This window comes from Tenrec ecaudatus, chromosome 12 (assembly GCF_050624435.1).
Source record: "Tenrec ecaudatus isolate mTenEca1 chromosome 12, mTenEca1.hap1, whole genome shotgun sequence".
In the NCBI taxonomy this organism is placed as follows: Eukaryota; Metazoa; Chordata; class Mammalia; order Afrosoricida; family Tenrecidae; genus Tenrec; species Tenrec ecaudatus.
In genome coordinates this window covers 4,391,497-4,411,582 of record NC_134541.1, presented here as the reverse complement: position 1 = coordinate 4,411,582, position 20,086 = coordinate 4,391,497, and the positions used below count along the sequence as shown (strand labels likewise).

Below are 20,086 nucleotides of genomic sequence, written 5' to 3'. Positions count from 1 at the left end.
TAGCGACCCTATAGAATAGGGCAGAACCTCCTCTGTGGATTTCTGAGACTGTAACTTTTTTTTTCTTTTTTAAGTCATTTTATTGGGGGCTCGTACAACTTTTATCACAATCCATACATGCATCCATATGTCAAACACATTTGTACATTTGTTGCCATCTTCATTTTCAAAACATATGCTTTCTACTTGAGCCCTTAATATCAGCTCCTCCTTTTTCCCCTCCTTCCCGCCCCTCTCCCTGACAAATCCTTGGTAATTTATAAATTATTGTTTTTGTCATGTTTTATTCTATCTGATGTCTCCCTTTATCCACTTTTCTGTTGTCCATCCCCCAGGGAGGGGGTTATATGTAGATCCTTGTGATTGGTTCCCCTTTCTACCCCACCTTCCCCTTCCCTTCCTGATGTCAATACTCTCATTATTGGTCCTGAGGGGTTTATCTGTCCTGGATTCCCTGTTTCCAGTGCTTATCTTTACCAGTGTACATCCTCTGGTCTAGCTGGATTTGTAAGATAGAATTGGGATTATGATGCGGGATGGAGGGGAGGGAAGCATTAAAGAACTAGAGGAAAGTTGTATGTTTCATTGTTGCTGTACTGCACCCTGCCTGGTTCATCTCTTCCCTGAGACCCTTCTTTCAGGGGATGTCCAGTTGCCTACAGATGGGCTCTGGGTCCCCACTCTGCACCCCCCCTCATTCACAATAATATGATTTTTTTTGTTCTGGGTCTTTGATGCCTGAGATCTGATCCCTTTAACACCTCATGATCACACAGGCTGGTGTGCTTCTTCTGTGTGGGCTTTGTTGCATCTCAGCTAGATGGCCGCTTGTTTATCTTCAAGCCTTTAAGACCCCAGATGCTGTATCTTTTGATAACCAGGCACCATCAGCTTTCCTCACCATATTTGCTTATGCACCCACTTTGTCTTCACTGATCTTGTCGGGAAGGTGAGCATCATAGAATGCCATTTTAATAGAAGAAAGTGTTCTTGCATTGAGGGAGTACTTGAGTGTAGGCCTAATGTCCATCTGCTACCTTGATACTAAACCTATAAATATGTGCACATAGATCTATTTCTCCATCATCATATATAAATATATTTGCATATTACATATCTTTATTTAGACCTTTATAAATGCCCTTTGCCTCCTAGTTCTTTCATCTATTTCCTTTTACTTTCCTCTTGTGTCACTATCATGCTCAGCCTTCGTTTGCGTAACTCTGTGGGAATAGAAAGTCTCATCATTCTCCTGAGGAGCAGCTGATGATTTTGAACTGTTGACTTTGTAGTTAGCAACCCAGCATGCAGCCATGGTACCACCAGAGCCCCTCATGGTTGATGACATATGGATTTGTTAGTGCTGCAGGCACTATGGAATTTGTCAAGGAACCTTAATAGGATTACGCACACGCTGGCAGATGAGAAACACTTTCAGGGTTGGTTCTGGGGCTCTTCAGCCAACTTGGTTCGGGTCTGGTGCCAAAGTGTTTATTGAAGGCAAGACGACTACTACCTGGGTTGACTCAAAAAAAAAACCAACTCCCCAAAGCCTGCTGCAACCAAGATTCTGGGCCAGCGACCCCTCTACAAGGCATTTGGGCATCAGTCAGGGGCAGCACCACAGCATCAGGGAAAGAGCAGGCTGGGAAGTATACACTGTTGAAAATTTAAAAATGACTAGTTTTGGGCCCTCTGGCCTCCTTGGTCTGTAGGGCCAGTTCCTGTGTGATCCTGGGCCTTCTGTGTCCATCAAGGGGCCCGCCAGGTCAGCTCCTCCCTGGGATAAATGTGCTTTTAAACATTCTCTCCCCAAAGGCAAAGCTCTTTACATGACTAGTCAGTGGTCAGAAAGTACCCAGTAGAAACGGAATCCCTGTGAACCTCCAAGTGGACTCAGGGCTCCCACCGTAAACCGAAGCCTTGGGCAGAATGAGTACTCAGCCTGTAGGCTTGAATGCAGAATCAAGATGAGTTTTGTTTCGCTTTGTTTGTTAATGACTATTCCATATACCGCCTCTCCCCTTTGTTATCTTGGTAATTATGCATTCTTTTATCCTTCTTTAACTGTGTAACCCAGAGATTACGTTATTGATCCTTGACTTATTCAAGTCTAATATCAACCATTACTCTTATGATTTTCCCAACAGTATAAGGATTTTAAAATTCTGTTAGTCTGCAAGTGCCTTCTCTCCTATGTTGTCACAGTGTGTCTTTTCTGTGGTTTACACCTACCGTCCATCATCGTCTGCTCGTTGTCATCGTTGTGGGGCAACACCAGGAAAACTTGCCCGGTCCTGTGCCAACCTGGCCACCTCCCTACTTTGCTCAAGTTCATTGCTGCCGCCCTGTGTCCTAATCCTCGCTGTTACTGGGTTTTTTGTTTTGTTTTGTTTTTCAATCAATTTATTGGGGGCTCGTACAACTCATCATTATATATACATCCATGTATCAAGCACATTTGTACATTTGTTGCCATCATTATTTTCAAAACATTTGCTTTCTACTTGTGCCCTTGGTATCAGCTCCTCATTTTTTAAAAAAATGATTAGGGGCTCATACAAGCCCTATCAAAATCCGTACATACATCAATTGTGTAAAGCACATTTGTGCATTCGTTGCCCTCATCATTCTCAAAACATTTGCTCTGCGCCCAAGCCCCTGGCATCAGGTCCTCATTTTTTCCCCTTCCTCCCCACTCCCCCCTCCCTCATGAACCCTTGATAATTTATAAATTATTGTTTTGTCATATCTTGCTCTGCCCCATGTCTCCCTTCCCCCACTTTTCTCTTGTATGTCCCCCAGGGAGGAGGTCACATATAGATCCTTGAAATAGGTTCCCCATTTCCAACCTACTTTCCCTATTCCCTCCCAGTATTGCCACTCATACCACTGGTCCTGAGGGGATCATCTGCTCTGGCTTACCTGTGTTTCCAGTTCCCATCTGTACCAGTGTACATCATCTGGTCTAGTCAGACTTGCAAAGTAGGTTTCAGATCATGACAGTGGCAGGGGGGGAGGGGGGAAGCATTTAGGAACTAGAGGAAAGTTATATTTTTTATCCTTGCTACATCACATCCTGACTGTCTTGTCTCCTCCCCAAGACCCTTCTGTAAGAAGATGTCCAGTGGCCTACAGATGGGCTTAGGGTCTCCACTCCCCACTCCCCAGCTCATTCACTATGGTAAGATATTTTTATTCTGATGATGCCTGATATCTGATCCTTCGACACCTTGTGATCACACAGGCTGGTGTGCTTCTTCCATGCGCGCATTGTTGCTTCTGAGCTAGATGGCCGCTTGTTTACCTTCAGGCCTTTAAGACCCCAGATGCTATATCTTTTGATAGCCGGGCACCATCAGCTTTCTTCGCCACATTTGCTTATATACCCGTTTGTCTTAAGCAGTCATATCAGGGCGGTGAGCACAAAATGATATGATTTTTTTGTTCTTTGATGTCTGATAACAGATCCCTTCACCTTGTGATCACACAGGCTGGTGTGCTTCTTCCATGTGGGCTTTATTGCTTCTGAGTCATATGGCCGCTTGTTTACCTTCAAGCCTTTAAGACCCGAGACACTATATCTTTTGATAGCCAGGCACCATCAGCTTTCTTCACCACATGTAGTTGTTCACCCACTTTGTCTTTAGCAGTTGTGTTGGGAGTTGTGTTGGGAAGGTTAGCATCATAGAATGCCAATTTAATAGAAGAAAGCATTCTTGCATTGAGGTAGTACTTGAGTGGAGGTCCAATGTCCCTCTGCTACCTTAATACTAACCTTATAAATATATGCACATAGGTCTAGTTCCCCATCCTTGTGTATAAATATATTTGTATATGTACGTATCTTTATCTAGACCTCTATAAATGCCCTCTGCCTCCCAGCTCTTTCCTCTATTTCCTTTGACTTCCCTCCTGTCCCCACCAGGGTTTCAGCAATACCTCTTAGTTACAATACCCTTGATCACGCCCAACCAGGCCTCCCACACCCTCCTCACCACCAATTTGGATCACTTGTTATTCCCTTGTCCCTGAGTTTATTAACACCACTACCTTTCCCCCACCCCTCTCTCCCATGTCCCCATGACACTATTGGTCCCATTGTTTTGTGCTCCAATTCTTCCAGCCTGTCTTATTTAGACAGATCTGAGGAGATAATAACATGCACAAAAATAATACAGAGCAAAACCAAGCAACAATATACAACAACAAACCAATGACAAAAATGAAACAAGAAAGAAAAGCTTGTAGTTAGTTCAAGTATCGTTTGTTGGCCTGTAGGAGTGTTTTCCAGTCCAGTCTGTTGGGGCACCATGCCCTGACCCCAAAGTCCACCTTTAGCATTCCCTGGGAACCTTGCCGCTCCATTCCCTTGCTGTTCTGTTGCGCCCCCCTTAATGTTTTGCCTCGGTGTGGCAGGATTGGATTGGGTACAAATCCCACACTGTGTCCCTGGTGTTGTCCCTTCTAGGGCTATGGGTCAGTGAGGGGCATCATGTCTCATAGTGTGGCCGGCCATGTGGTCCTCTCTGTTGACTGGCTGTTCTAATTGGGAACATCGACCGCCTGGCCTGGTGGGCCATGATGTGCTCCACTCTCTCCTCCTCCCCCTTCATCTGCTTCCGTGTGCTCCAATCAGATATGTTCCTCTTCCAGAGCTGTAGATTCAGTGCCATCCTTTGAAATAAATTCTTCTGAGGGGAGGGTCAGATGTCCCCTTAGTAGTTGGGGTTGGGGCCAGCCCCCCAGACCTCTCCACTGGATCCCTACTCCACGCCAGCATGTTGCATTCACATCTTAGAGCATCGGGTTAAAGTCTGATCCCTCTTTCCCTGTGGAGACACAAACAATACTCCGCTACCCTTTTCTTTGTATTATTTTTTTTCTTTCCCCATCTTCTTCTCTGTTGTCTACCATGTGTATCCCTGTATTTGGTCTGGTCCCTGCCATATTACCTGGTCCTCACCCCAGGGATAGTTGTGTCCTGTAGCTTTTTCCCTATGCTCTATTTGCCTGTTTTGGTTTTTTTTAAAGCTTACCTCATCAGCCTTTGAATTCTTTCCGTCTTTAAATCTTGAGGTCTGTTTTCTCTTTGTTGCCCTCTGGGAAAGGTTGTTCTATGTGGTAGCCTCTTATTTGTGCTTGGTGAGTGTTGTTCTTTTGCCCATACTGGGTTGGCAAGGATCTTTTGTAAGGCTGGGTTTCTTCTAACGTAGTCTTAGAGTTTTTGCTTGTCTGAGAAGACTCTTACTTCTCCATCTATCTTAATCAATAATTTGGCTGGGTAGAGTATTCTTGGGTTTGCATTGTTTTCCTTCAATTTTTTGAATATGTTACTCCATTCTCTCCTCTTCTTCATATTTTCTGCTGATAGATCTGAACATATTCTTATTTGGGAACCTTTATATGTGATTGCTTGTTTTTCCCTAGCTGCTCTCATGATTTTCTCCTTTTCCTCAAAGTTGGATAATTTAACTATTATGTGCCTTGGTGACATATTGGGATTCAGTCCAGCTGATGTTCTTTCAGCCTCGTGAATGGTTGCCTGGTTTTCATTCATTAATCTTGGGAAACTTTCCTCCAAGAATTCTCTCACTATTGTTGCAGATGACTTTTGTTTTGTCTTCCTCCGGTAAGCCAATAGTTCTAATGTTCTGCTTCATAGCATCAGACATAGCTCTTAAGTTTTCTTCAGCTTCTCTAATGATCTTATTAGATTTTTGTTCACGTTTGTTAAAGTCTGCTTGGCTGTCCTCCAAGTCACTGTTGGGGTTCTCTGATTCCTCCAGTTGCTTCTCAAGGTCCGTGAGTATGCTACTGGTTTATGCTATCTGCTGTATTTCTCGTTGATTTATGGCGTTTACCTCTTCTATCATTTTTCTGTATTCTTTCCCTCATATCCTCTATGACTCCAAGCAGCATTCTGAACATTTTCTTTCTGTGGCAGCTCAATGTCTGCTTCCTCTATGCATGTCATTATGTTCAGGGCATCTTCGGGTATTGCCTTTTGTTTCTCCCATTTTTTCGTTGAGGTCGTTGGGGCTGATGGCTGTTTGCATTGTGCTGTTCTAGAGGAGCCAGGTGCCATTTTCCAGGGAGTCAAAGAACACTGGCTCTCTCTGGGAGACTTGTAGGAATGCTGCTTTGAACTGCCTACAGCTTATTTCACTATGGAATTAACCTACCACTTTATCCTCCTGTGGCTTCCCCCTCAGGGGAGTGACCCAGAAGGTTGGTAGGTTGCCTACTTTGGTGTTGGGGAGTTTGGGCAGAGGTTCCTGCAGCAGCTTGGTTTTTATTATCTCCTGTATTTCTCTTTGATTTATGGCTTTTACCTCTTCTATCATTTCATCCTTTTTCTGTATTGTTTCCCTCATATCCTGTATGACTCCAAGTAGCATTCTGAAAATTTTCTTTCTTGGAGCAGAGTATCCCCTAGGTGGGGGTCAGCAGGGCCTTTCCCCAGCCTCAGACTAGCTACACAGGGTGGAGCTCTCACCTAGCTAGGTGTGGCACAGGCATAAATGCCCTAGGCTAAGAGGAGTGGTCTGGAGGTTAGCAGTCCTGTGTGGGAGACCAAGAAAGAGACAAAGAGGAGGAAAAAAAAGTTAAAAGGCAAACCCGCTGAGGAGGGAAGGGGGGGGGGGGGGATATAGTGAAGAGATGGAAACAAAGCAACAGTGTAGCTGAGTCCCAATCCCTGCCAGTGGACCTGCAAAGGTTCAGTCCCTGCTTTGAGGCGGTAGAGGCAAGCTGTGGCTGTGTTGAGACCAAGTTGCCCTACAGGCTCCAAATGGTCCCAGCTCAGCAGAGACAGTGGCGGGGCCAAGGTCAAGCCCCAGCCGGCCTCCACTGAGGTAAGCCCAAAGCCCCCAGTCCCTCATAACCCCGTGGGTCAGTGCCTACTTATCTTTATGATGCTCCTCCTGCGTTCCAGCAGTGTTGAATTTCCCTCTAAGCAACTCTCCTGTGCTGAATTCTGCAGAGTCCCTCTGGTATGTGTTACTCCTTCGCCATCTTACCAGAAGTTGGTCCTTGCTGTTTTATGCCCCAGGTGCACATCCCTACAGATGGCCTCTGCAGGTTTACTCTGCAGAGCTTGGCGGCCCTGCCTCCTGCCCTGACTTTCCATCTGCTGCTGTGGCACATTATTCTACAGAGCACCATTTTGGTTGTACTTGGTCTGTGTGCACATTCATAAGACACACTGGTTGTCTGGAAAGCATTTTAATTTCCCCTTTTGTCAACATTGAACCCGTACTTCCAAGCAGTAAGACGTGCAGATCAGTGAACTGCTTTCCTTGTGCTCTCTGGCGTGTTATCATGATGATGATTAGCCCTTTCTCTAAGTGGCCACCTTCCCCAGCTCACTGGCCTTTCCACTGCTGGGACACCTAAGTCGAGAACATCACATAGAAGGAATTCCTTCTCTGCTGCCTTTTCTTGGTCTGCACACAGTTTTAATCCTCACTCACGTTGTTCCACATAGCAGTCATCTGTTCCTCTTTATTGCCAAGTAGTATTCCTTTGTGCGATAGGCCATAGTTGTGTCTCTGGCCTCTTGGTGATGGACATTTGCATGGTTTCCAGTTTTAAGCTCATAAGAGTCAAGCTGTGACACTTGTGGACACTTGTGACTCCTGAGTAGGTACTTGCGGAACTTTTGGTTAGCTGATGTAGGTGAGTTCGTTTATTGTGTCAACCTAGCCAATAAACACGTGGGATTAATTGAAGGACAGAGGGATAAATGGCTTGGTGAGCCTCACCTTTCTAGTTCTCAGGTCTCTTGCTTTGTGATGGTCACACCAGGGTGCAGCTGCCTTAGCAGTTCCCTGCTTCAGCTTGCAAGGCTGACTTCCTGTAAGACACCCCCAAGGAGAAACCACATGGACCTACCCCGATGCAGCCCTGGGTGCTAGAGCAGCCATGTGGAGACCCCTGCCAGCACTGAGGTGCTTACACGTTCACCGACTTAGCTTTCCTCCTGCAGTCAGCATCATTGCCTCTGTTTTGTGAGATGGAGGAGGACTTTGTGGATTGGTGATGGACATGTGGGTTAATGGGTTAATGTTGGACTTGTGGGCTTAGGCCGCACTGGGTTGGGATTTTTTTTTATGCACACTTAACCTATATATAAATCTCTTTCTTATACAAGAGTTGCTGTGGATTTGTTTTCTAAAGTACCCAGACTAATGTAATAGGTCACCCTAAAACCCAGCAGCTTAAAACAGCAGTTGGCATTTGTGATCTCACAGTTGGCATTTGTGATCTCACACAGTTTGTTTGGTTCAGGAATTGGGGAGCAGCTGAGTCCCTACTAGCACCAGACCCCAGAGACCTTACCATAGGGTGAACTTGGGTGGCCTCACAACCTGACCCCTGCCTTTCCTCATAGAGTAACCCAAGAGCGTCCCAGAGGTGGAAGCCACAAGGCCTTTAGTGACTTCTCCCTGGCAACTGTGTGTAGTCATTTCAATAATGTCCACCCTATTGGTTACAGAGACCAGCCCTACTCCTCGGGTAAAGGAACCTGCATGAGGATGTGAACCCCAGGAGTGAGGACCACTGAGTCCTTTGGAAACTAACTACCCAATAGGACAGCTGTCACTTGCTTAGAAACCTCTGAATCTTTCCAGGGGCTGGGGGGGTGTGGTGGGGGTTGGCCTGCATCCTTATTTCCACCTAGACCCGCAGCACACGAGAAGCTCATTCACGCCACCTCCCCAGCAGCATGGGGTTTGAATCTTAGCTGTGTGACAGTCAGACTCCTGCCATCTGTTTCATCCGACATCGGCCTCTGAGTGTAGCATTTGGTCTCTCCGCCCTGTATCAACCCCTCTGTGGCCCTGCATTCTCCATCCTCACAGGCACTGCTCTCAACCTTCTTGCCTGCTCCCTGGGATGTGGCCCTTGGGCAGCCTCAGTGACTTGCTTTCTTGGGGTCCCGGCCTCCCTGTGATGTGCCCAGAAGGCTGCGTCCCATCCTGCTACTCAGATGTTTTTCCGGCACAGAAGACATTACCCCATTATCTGTCTCTGTGCTCTTTGTGCTCCATTTCCTCTCTTAAGTTCTCAGACGCTGATGACCCTGGTTCAGGACTTTGTCGCCCTCTCCCATTTTTCTGTGCATTTTCCCTCCACTTCTTTGCACTCCGTGCACCAGTCGGGGTGATCTGTTCAGGTCTATCATCCAATCCCTTAGCCTTTTTTTCTGAGTAAGCCTTCTCTGGCTGTAAACCTGGCCATGAGCTTTGTGACCCTTCCTGCCATCAAGCTCTTCCTATCCTAAAAGGCCCAGGTGGTTTTCTAATGGTTTCCTTTGCTGAGCTTGGCCGCCTGGCTTGCTGTTTTCTAAAACCTTAGCCAGGGCAGCACTGTTGGATAAGGGTTGGACTGCTGATGGTCAGGTCAGAGGCTGAAACCCACTTGCTCTTTGGGATGAGAGACAACTTTGTGATGAAACACCTGAACTTCCACGAAAAAAAGATAAGAAATCTTAATAAGTCAAGCAATGAAACTGCTGGCTGTACCATTGTTATGCCAAGCAGACATCTTTGTGAGGCCATGCAGTAGTGAAGCACAGAAACCTACGCATTCACTGGATCCATAAAGCGAGGCATCTGTAAAAGGCACTGTTGAGCTGAGAGAGATGAAACTGCTGGAAGCATCATTGTACAGAGGCACATGAACTTCACAGAGGCAACGTTTCTGTGAAACAACTGAACTTCCAAGACAAAGCGTTTTCAGGAGACTCGGGAATGTCACAGGGCAATATTGTTCTGAGAGAAAAGGAACTGCGGGTGGCACGTTTGAACTAAGAAGCTTCCTGCTGCAGGAGCTCAGGTGCCCTCAGGTGCCAGGACTCAGCATTTTAAGGAAACTCCACCAAACTCACTGAAGTTCAGTTTTTTCCGGAATCATCCATTTCCGAAGTTCCTTTTGCTCTATGACTTCTGAACTTTCATGATACAGAGGGAACAAAGGTGTGGCTGCCTGCTCCCATAAAGGTTGACAGCCTTGTAGGTCCCAAGAGGTCACTGAAAGTTGGCTTTGACTCAGTGGCAGTGGGTTTAGTTGGGTTGTGTTAAACACACACCGTTGAGTGTGTTAAAAGTCCACTTTGAAACGATGAAAACACCGTGGGAAGTGGCTGGTAGCTGGCGCTGGCTGTGATGACTTTCCTGAGAACAGTGAGTGATGTCTGTCCATCTGTCAGCTTCGTGTCTGGATCAGGTGTGCTTGCTTCTCCCAGTTCTTTCTTTGAGTTGTCGGTCACAGAGGCTTCTCCCCATCTGTGCAGTGTGGCTTTGTGGTTTTTAGCCCTGAGGTTTTCTGTGGGCGTAGTTGGAGGCGGTCGGTCAGGCTCAGCCCACCACTTGACATGAGTAGACCAATCCAGTCACATCCTCCATCTCCATACCCCCACTGCTTTCATGCCAGTGACAGGGACCATATGGCCCACCAACCTGAAACTGTGTACTACCTGGCTCTTCACAGCGGGACACATATTGGGCCGCTAACCTCAAGGTGGGCAATGCAAACCACCCATCTACTCTGAAGGAGAAAGAGGAGACTTTCTGCTCCAGTAAAGAGTTACCGCTTGGAAGCCCATGGGGCAGTTCTCTGCCTGCAGGGTCTGTGTGGGTCAGGATGAGCTCTGTGGCCGTGGGCTCTAGAGTTCAGGTCCTTCACAGAAAATAGTTGCAAATCTTTGCTTCAACTGCTTTTCTCCAGGCGCACAGGCCCCGAGTCCTGCTCTCTCATCCTTACACCTCTGCAGCCCCTGCCAGCACCTCCTGCTGCCCCTTTCCCAGACCTGGACCTAGAGACCACATCCCAGAGTTGGACATCAGCTTGTCTTTCACATATTATTCCAGCTGCTTATACAAACTCAGCACATAACATGATGGTTCATTCCCATCTCTTCAGATAAGATGCAAGGCCTGCCATTCCCTCCTGCCAGAACCTCTCCCTAACCCGAATTGACTTTATCACCGCAGTACAGCTCTGGGGCAGTGCCCTGTTCTTCGACCTTCTGTCTGGTTTGACCAGGCAGTTTTTCCTTAGCCTCCCTGAAGACTTGGCCTTCTTCCCCAGGGCTTCATGTGAAGAGGTGAGGTACCCCTCAGGTGTATGTTTGAGGGGTGACAGGAAAGATGGCTCCTCCTCCCATCCAAGGGCATTTCTTCCAGTCTAGCTCCCCACTGTCCCTGTGTGTCTGGGGCCACATCCTACACACACGTCTTTACCCAAAGACGGCTGAGCTCCCATCCAGAGACGTCCTGGAATCTGCCTTCAGAATAGGATGTCTCTGACAGTTCTGTTGCTCCCCAATCTTGGCACCTTCATGTTTCCTTTTCTCTTTTGTTGAACATCCACCACGCCAACTACCAGCACCACCACCACCACCACCACATCCCCTATGTCTTGATTGGGGTGGGGGAGCCAGGGGTGCAAGGTCAGTGACACTGGAGCAGCTGAGACTGCATGTTTCTGAGGAGGGCCCAGACTGGCTGCACACCTGGAGGACTTTTCAGTTAACATACAGACCTCGGATCCGCGTGTTTGTCTTCAAGAAAAGAAAACACATGTTTCTAGAATCTTGTGCAAAAATCTTTCATGCAGCCATTGTATAGCCCCAAACTGAAACCGCTGAAATACCCCTTACAGAAGACTAGACAGTGAAGGATAGTCCAGAAGGGACAGGGCACAGCAATAAAAGCAAATGACCCCACATACACCCACGGTGAATCTCACGAACATGGCCAAAGAAGCTAGACAGGGTCCAGACTGCAATGAATGGGTCCATTTGTATGAACTCTAAGGACTCCTGGACAAAACTCAGAGTATGTCAGTATGTCAGGGCAGGAGAGGAATGGACTAGAAGTGGGCAGGAGGGGCCCCTGAGGGTGCTCGTGTTTGCGGTTGGGACCATACTTGGACAAGAGTATGCAAATACGGAGGCTTACTGCACTGAAGACCTACTCTGTGCATGGTACGGTACATTAATTGTACCTCAGTAAAAAGTGTCTGAAGTTTCTAAAGCCCTGTGTCATAGGTGCTGAACTGCGGGTGAACTGAGGCAAAGAACCAGGAAACAGCTGCCTGTGGGTGGCAGTCAGTAGTCAGTGCAGAGTTGGGCCACAAAGCTGGTAACCCAACCTGAGAGTCTCCTTAGCCATTGTGCTACTGTCTCGTGCATACCCTGTGTACTACAGAGAAGTTCGTGTCACTTCCAAGCCCAACAGTTAGTATTTGTACAGGACAGTTTACTGCAGAATTGTTGATTAACAGGGGCCTGCGTGGATCAGTAGGGAAAAGAGGAGCTTCCTACTTCCGTAAAGAGTTACCATTTTTGGAAATTCCACAAGAGCAGTTCCACCCTGTCCACTGAGTTCGCTTCCACCCGATGGCAGCGAGTTTCGTTTGGGAGCTTCACGGAAAACCCTGGTGGTGGCCCCTTGATAAACCGCAGGATTGCTAACTGAAAGGTGGGCGGTTCCAGCTCACCAACCGCTCCAGGGGAGAAAGCCAAGGCTCTTTGTTCCCATAAAGATTCACAGCCTTGGAAACCCTTGGGGACATTTCTACTATGCCTCAGAGATGACAGCAAGGGGGTTGGTATGGATTGGGGATTGAATACATTGCAGTGCAGTCATGCAGTATTGTAAGACAGGGGAAGGCTAGTTTGAGAAAAGCTTGTGTTGTTAGGTGCCATCAAGTCAGCTCCAACCCATAGCGACCCTCTGCACAACAGAAGGAAACACTGCCCTGTCCTGTGCCACCCTCACAATGGTGCCTATGGGTGGATCCATCTCATTCATGGCCGTCCTCTTTCTCACTGCCCTCTCACTTTACCAAGCATGATGTCCTTCTCCAGGGACTGGTCTCCTGACAACAGGTCCAAAGGATATGAAATGAAGTCTTGCCATTCTTGCCTCCAAGGAGCACTCCAGCAGAACTCCTTCCAAGACAGACTGGTTTGTCCTGTTGTCCATGGTGGTCTTCTCCAGCACCATAACTCAACTGCATTTCTTCTGTCTTCCTTATCCAGTGTTAAACTTTCATATGCATATGAGGCTATTGGGCATATCATGGCTTGGTTCGGGACACTTTAGTCCTCAAAGTAAAATCCTTTCCAATACTCTAAAAAGGCCTTGGACAGCAGATTTAACTAATACAATGCATCTTTTGATCTCTTGACAGCTACATCCATAAGCATTGATTGTGGATCCAAGCAAGACAAAATCCTAGCCAACTTCAACCTCTTCTCCATTTATCATGATGTCACTATTGGTCTAGTTGTAAAGATTTTGGTCTTCTCTACTGAAGGCCGCACTCCTTGATCTTATCAGCAGGTGCTTCAAGTCCTCCTCCCTTTCAGCAAGCAAGGTTGTGTCATCTACATATCACACAGGTGGTTAATAGGCCTTCCTCCAATCCTGATACCACATTCTTCTTCACATAAGCCAGCTTGTCTTTATAACTTAAGCCAGATGATCTCCTGGCTTTGGTGTACGTTGGAAAGCACACCAGTATATAGTGCACAGTATTCCATCTGTGTGAAACGTGTGCCCGTGTACATCCCACAGGAGCTCTTCAGGAGACCTAAGAAACCAAGCAAAGTGGAGAGCGGGCAGGAGGGGAGGGGAGGGGTCCTGGTAGAGAGCGGTGCGTGTGTTCTCAGCGCGAAGCTGCATGAACGGCATACAGATTCAGAAGGTAACAGTTGAGTGCAGCACACTGGGAAAGTATGGGTGCAGCCTGCCTCCTGTGCCCCCATGATACCCTGTGGCTTTGGCCGTCTCACTTCTGTCCCTTCTTGCCCACCAGTCTGTACAACCTTCCTCCAGAATCACTCTGGGACCTCCTGCCCCCCATGCCTGCCCAGCTCCCTCCATCCGGTCTATCTCCAGGTTGGACATAGGAGTCTTTAAAGCTAAGGACCGTTGTCCAGTCCAATTCTCAGTGGGTCCTTAAGGCCTGGGGTATCTGGTGGAAGGACCTCCAGATCTGTGACCTGCATGCAAAATTCACCTTCTGACAGGCCAGTACCCCACCAACTCTCCACCAGCCCCTGCCTTCAGTAACCCCCACTTGAGGCAACACCGTCCTCCTGACTTGTTGGAGGTGCTGTTCCCAGAGACATGCTCCCTGCAGGCAGCTCAACTCTTCACACCGGGCAAAGCCAGGCATCGAGATCATGTACCTGGGGTCGTGTTGGTCTCCATCTTGGTGAGCTCAGTGGTATTCCCATTGGCATACACAATCTTGAGATCCACATCATTGGAGCCCTGAGGCTGCCATGGGATAAGGGCTCAGCCACACATTGAAAGGTTGGCCTTTCAAACCAACCAGAACCTTGGGGGGAGCTATGACAGGCTGCTTGCTTGAAGAGGACAGCCTCGAGGCCCCCACGGGGCAGTCACACCTGCCCAACAGCCTCTCCAGATTCTTGGTTCATAGTAGAGCACACAGAGTGGTTTTGCCACAAATATGTGAGACCCCATTAAGAGAATGGCCAGGTCCCGTGTGCCCTCCCACACAAAGGGTGTGCGGTCAAGCCAGTTGCCCAGGCTCCTGGTGCACCAGCCATGGCAGCTGGAAGAAGATGGGCCCGAACGCCTTGAAGTCCTGGCAGGCAAGTTCTCATGGGGGACACGTACTCTGTCCAGGAGTGCGACCGCGCGGGTGCATGAAAGTCGTATTTTTAGACTGTCATGAAAAATGGAGAAGTATATGAAAGGCATTCTAGCTTTAGGAAATAATGCTCGTCGGGATTTTAGATTAAAGAGGTAATAAGATCTGCCTAGGCAGAGTGAAGAGAGATGGTTTAGTCGTGAAAAATAAGGTGATCAGACAAGTAAATGGCAGGCTGGAAAATAAAAATGTATCATTCGGACGGCAGGAAGCCATTGCCTGTTTTTCAAAAAGCAAGATACCGAAGTTATCATACCCTCCGCATCATTTCCCTTGAACATTAAAGGAGCGGTGCTGGAGTTGGAGTGACAACAGAAGGGAAAAATTGTAGTGGTCTTGCTCGGAGATTAGGGTCCAATTTATGGATTTATTTCCGGGGCTTGAGGTTCAACTGTAGATGAAATACAAAATGAAGAGGCAGACGGCTCCAACGTAAAATTGGATGCAACAAAGGACAACAAATGGTTACAGCCCAGTTCTGCCACGTGACATGCAGGCATTATGAGCTGTGAACGGACCAAGGGTGAGGGACACTGGCTGGTGGGGGACAGTAAGTCCTGTTTTCTCTGGGCGAAATTTGAGTTGGAGATGCCAGGCATGCCTTGTGCGTTCATGCAGCTGGAGCCAGTAAGCTAGATGCAGGAGTGTGCGGTCTGAAGGCACCTGACCCTGAGCTGACTGTCAGGTGGGGAAGAAGGCCTTCTGCCACAGGACTAGCACCCCTGCCAAGCCAGACCCCGAGTCCAGCTGCTGTCTGCACAGAGGGCACTCAGGTGCTGAAGAAGAGCAGGACGGGGTTCTAACAGGTGTGATAGGCCAAGATTGCAAAGGCTCTCGGAAACCAGCAGAGACACCTGCTACTGAAAAGAGACATGGCAGAGCCCCTGGGAGAAGTGGGGAGGGAGGAAGTAGTGGCCACCAACCTCCGCAGAGCCATCAGATGAGGCACCAGGTTCAGCATGTGCCTGGGCAGCAGGAGACACACCCACAGGGGAAAGTGCCACACACTAATTTCTCTGCCAGATCTAAGTGATGGGTGGACATGGTGACCCCTTCTCTGCAACTTCTGGGAGTCCACTGTCGTTTCTTGGCTGAGGTGGGAGTTGGGACCAAAACTGTCGGCCAGTGCAGCCACCACTTGTCCTGCTCCTTGCTTGTCCAAGACACCCTCAAAGCGCTGGCATAGTGGGCATCAACATCGTGGACATTTGGAAGGTTTGTAAGAGAGCACAGAGGTGGGAGACGAAGCCGCCTGTGGAAGAGCAGGGTGCCGCAAGCACCCACCCCTCGCGGATCTTTATGTTCTCCTTGTCCGTGCAAACGTACAACTGGAGAGCCACCAGCAAGCTGGCCAGGACCTGTGGGAGGGACAGCGTGTTTAGCTTCCTGGCGTGGCGGACAGGCTTCTGGGATCGATGTCATTAGAGCAGAGACCAGAGCTGGGCACCAGAAGGGCTCAATGTAGGGGGCAATCGGGTGTGGTGACTGATGGGGATGGGACAAGCAGGAGGAAGAGCGGAGGTCAGAGAAGGAACTCTGATTCCCTCACGGCTGCCATTTGATTCCGCTTCTCCTGAGTCGTGAATGTGCTCCAGTAAAGGGCAGGCCGACCCTGAGCAAGTGCTAACCCTCCAACAAAGCGCTGCCTGACCCGGAGCCTGTGCTCCCTTCTCCACTCCTTGCCCCTGGTCCGTCCTAGGCGCGCCCTGAAAGGAGCTGTCAGACATGCTGGCCCTAGTAACAGGCCTTGGCTTGCTGCATGCCTGTTGTCGCTCTCAAATGGAACACTGCAGCCATCAATGACTGAGCATCAGATTGCAAGCTTTTAGGACTAATTGCAAAGTCTAAGCTAAAAATGCTTCCCGGGGCTGGCTTTAAATATACTAATAATACCTTGTACAGGTGTGGTGCTGTACAATTTCAGAGCACTTCTGCCCACTTCATCCACACAATAAACAAGGCTTTTTGAACTCCCGGGCCTCTGCTAAGTGAGAAACCTATTCGCTCACCTGGTGGCACGTTGTCAAACGTTCTGGGTACAGTAACCATTTGTTGAGCGCCCCTGCACACTAGCACTTTCCCGAGGGCACCAGGGGGTTTGTGTCCAGTAAATAAACACCCAGTAATTGGGTGTTACCCACCCAATAAATGAGCCCTGGTGGCACAGAGTTTCATCGCTTGTTTGGCTGCAAACAAAGGGTCAGCAGTTCAAGCCCAGTTCAAACCAGATATTCTGAGGGAGAGCGATGATGTGTTCACTCTGCTTCCATGAAAATTGACAGCGTTGGGACCCTGCAGGCAGTTCCTCTCTGCCCTATCGCGTCCCCACGCGTGAGCCTCCAGGAGGCAGTGGAGCAGGTTTCCCGATAAATGTGAGCTTGCGTACTCAATGGCATGTACCCCCACCTCCACCCCACTCCATTCCACCTCCTTATCACAGGACTGCTGGAGAGGCTGTTTGTAAAACTATCACATGATTGTATAGATGCTGCCAGGAATCCGTGGTCTGTTTGTTTTTAAGACCTAGAGTTTGGGTGCTTCTCTGGACCCAGTGATTCTTCTTGAAAGCGTTCTGTTCATTTTCACTGGCACTCTCTTGAAGCTGACCTACCTCTCACTTGAATTCCACTGTGAAGTGTTTTAGGCGTTCCACACACCTGAGGCTGGCTCCTGGCTGAGGTGCTGTGATTGGGGAGAGGAGGGTTCGGGGGGCGGTCCAGGAGTACAGCCAGGCCCATGTCCTGCAGGCTGTGTGGGCCATGGGGAGAAAGAAGGGGGTGACCTGGTTTCTGCAAGCCAGGCTGGGCTACACTGAGAGAGCAGGAGCCTGTCGGCTTCTCATGAGACTGACCTGGCAGTTAGGGAACCGAAGCAGCATTGGTGTCTGGGCCAACCTCAGGGTAGGACATCTGACCTGTGTCTGAACCCCTGGGTTGCACAAGCATGCACTGTGGACCTCCTTAGAGGCTATGCCACCCTAGGGGTCTCACCCTAAAATAATAGGGACCTTGCCTTCCAAGCACCCAGTCCAAGTGGGTAGTGGGACCCCGCCTAGAGGTCTTTTCTGCTCATGACCAGAGGTGGGTATTGTCAGGGAGCCAGGTCCCCTGGGGAAGCCCTCCCTCCCTGCCTCTCCCAACCAACTCCTCCCGCCTAGAGCCATAATTTTATGGCCTCCAGTTCCTATTCAGCAAGTTATGTAGACATGCTGGGGGCTGGGGGGGAGAGGAGACAAGCCAAACAGCCTAATCATATTTCCCACTGTACACTTTTCCCAGGCGCACAGGGAGTGATGAGAGCATCGCTTTTAAAAAAAAGACCTTCTTGGTCTTACCGGAAGGAGCCCTGGCAGGCCAGGGGTTGGTTCAGCACTCCACCAATAACCACCAGCTGCTCTGAGAGAGACAGGTGTGGCCTTGTGCTTCCATCGAGACGACAGCCTTGGAACCCTGCATCTCAGAGAACCTGACAGCGACACATGTGTGCGTGTGTGTACACAGAGTAGAGCATCTCAACCTGACAGCAACACGTGTACGTGTGTGTACACAGAGAGAGCAGAGCATCTCAGAGAACCTGACAGCGACACGTGTGTGTGTACACAGGGAGAGTAGAGCATCTCAACCTGACAGCAACGTGTGTGTGCGTGTGCGTACACAGATAGAGTAGAGCATCTCAACCTGACAGCAACACGTGTGTGTGCGTGTGCGTACACAGATAGAGTAGAGCATCTCAACCTGACAGCAACACGTGTGTGTGCGTGTGCGTACACAGAGAGAGTAGAGCATCTCAACCTGACAGCAACACGTGTGTGTGTGCGCGTGCGCGTCTGGATTACCAAAATACCTCTTGGTTCTGTAGATTCAGAGCACAAACTGTCAGAAGCCGAAGAGTTCCCTTGTGAGCTCTGGCCTCGAAGCCCCCATTGAGCCGCCAGCCCACAGATACTGCAGAAGGGACATGATGTGTGCGAGGAGCGTGGGCCTTGCACCTGGGCCTGTTTCCCATGGGGGCTGGCCAAGAGCTGCCCATGCTGTGCCCTGACCATCCTTGTTTCTTTGCAGGGCGTCTTTTATGACCAAGACTGTCCAGTACCAGAATGAGCTGCATAAATTCCTAATCTGGGATACAGCTGGCCAAGAGCGAGTAAGTCACTCTTTAATTTGCTGTTTCTTTTTGTGTTTTGTTTGTTTGTTTTGTGTTTTCTGAGGCTAAATTACAGCCTTGGTAGGCTCACCAGCAGGGACACATCACTCCGTTGTCATGGGCCGGTCTCTCTTCAGTGAAGGAAACGCTCCCAGGCACTGAGGATATCCTCCTGCTGTTGAGTGCCCTCACCAGCCTGGGCATCACAGAGCTAGGGCAGGTGAGGGGGCGTTGCTGGAGGCCTAGGGAGAGCCACCTCTCAACAGCTAAGGAGGAAACCTGATGGCGTATAATGTGTGCCATGGAAGTGTGATGGATGAGCTGCATGCTGCCTTGTGATAGGTACTTAATAAATGCCTGATGAGTAGATTGTTCATGATGGTTATCTGCTTGAGGAAGGGGGACAGGCATGACCACCTTGGAACACTGTGTCATCCCCCCAAGCCCAGGGTGCTTGGCAGCCACCCTGGTAGTCAACTACTGTTGGGTTTTGTTCTCCAGCAGTGCTATGGGAGGGGGAGACTGGCTATAATCACAACCTGATGTTACACCCTTATCTAAGCAAACCAAGGCATAGAGGCAAAGGCTCTGGGACCCAAGACACACAGTTGTGGGGTGCTGGGTCTGCCCTGCCAGCCAGGTGCAGCTGTGGCCCTTCTTGCTCAAGCAGAGTCCCATGTCCTTACACAGCACTGCCCTGGGGCAATTTCCTGCCCTTGCACTTCATCAAAATGCACGTCTGGCGTTGGGAGACATGCCGGAGCAGAGCTTTCTTGGGCTTTGCAGCAGCGCCGTTGGCCAGGATACACGGTGACGGGTGCTAGCGTATTTCTTCTAGAACACGAGAAAAGAGCAGAGCGCAGGACCCTTTTACATTCTGTGACTGCTGCTTGCCTGCTGGCCCCTGACATCCCCACTTCTGAGCCATTCTACCATATCTGCCTCCACAGAGCACATGGGTGATGGTCAGCTGGCCGTCTGGCAGTGGGGGATCCCACAGAGAATGCCCAGAGGCCTGGTATCTGGGGCACCTGGACATGAGCATTGACTGGATCTTCTCATCAGCCTGACAGCTCATCTCAAAGTGTTTAAGATGACATGAGACTAGTGCAGGACCCAGGTGTGACCTGGATCCAGGGCAAGGCTCTGAGAGTGCCAACCTCAGCCTGCCTCTCCCGTATGTCCTCTCACAACAACTTGCTGGTTGTTCCCAAGCAGCCTTGACCCTGTCCCTCAGCTTGGA

At 49.2% G+C, this 20,086-nt stretch overlaps 1 protein-coding gene across 2 annotated transcripts in view; it reads left to right on the top strand.

Annotated features, from left to right (window-relative positions):
- The window catches only part of RAB22A (RAB22A, member RAS oncogene family), a 74,124-nt gene that overhangs the window by 38,520 nt on the left and 15,518 nt on the right, over positions 1-20,086 (top strand). For both annotated transcript variants that reach the window (XM_075528390.1, XM_075528389.1), the window contains exon 3: positions 18,762-18,843. In XM_075528390.1, the coding sequence (XP_075384505.1) occupies positions 18,762-18,843 (82 nt within the window). The remainder of the gene's footprint in view (positions 1-18,761; positions 18,844-20,086) is intronic.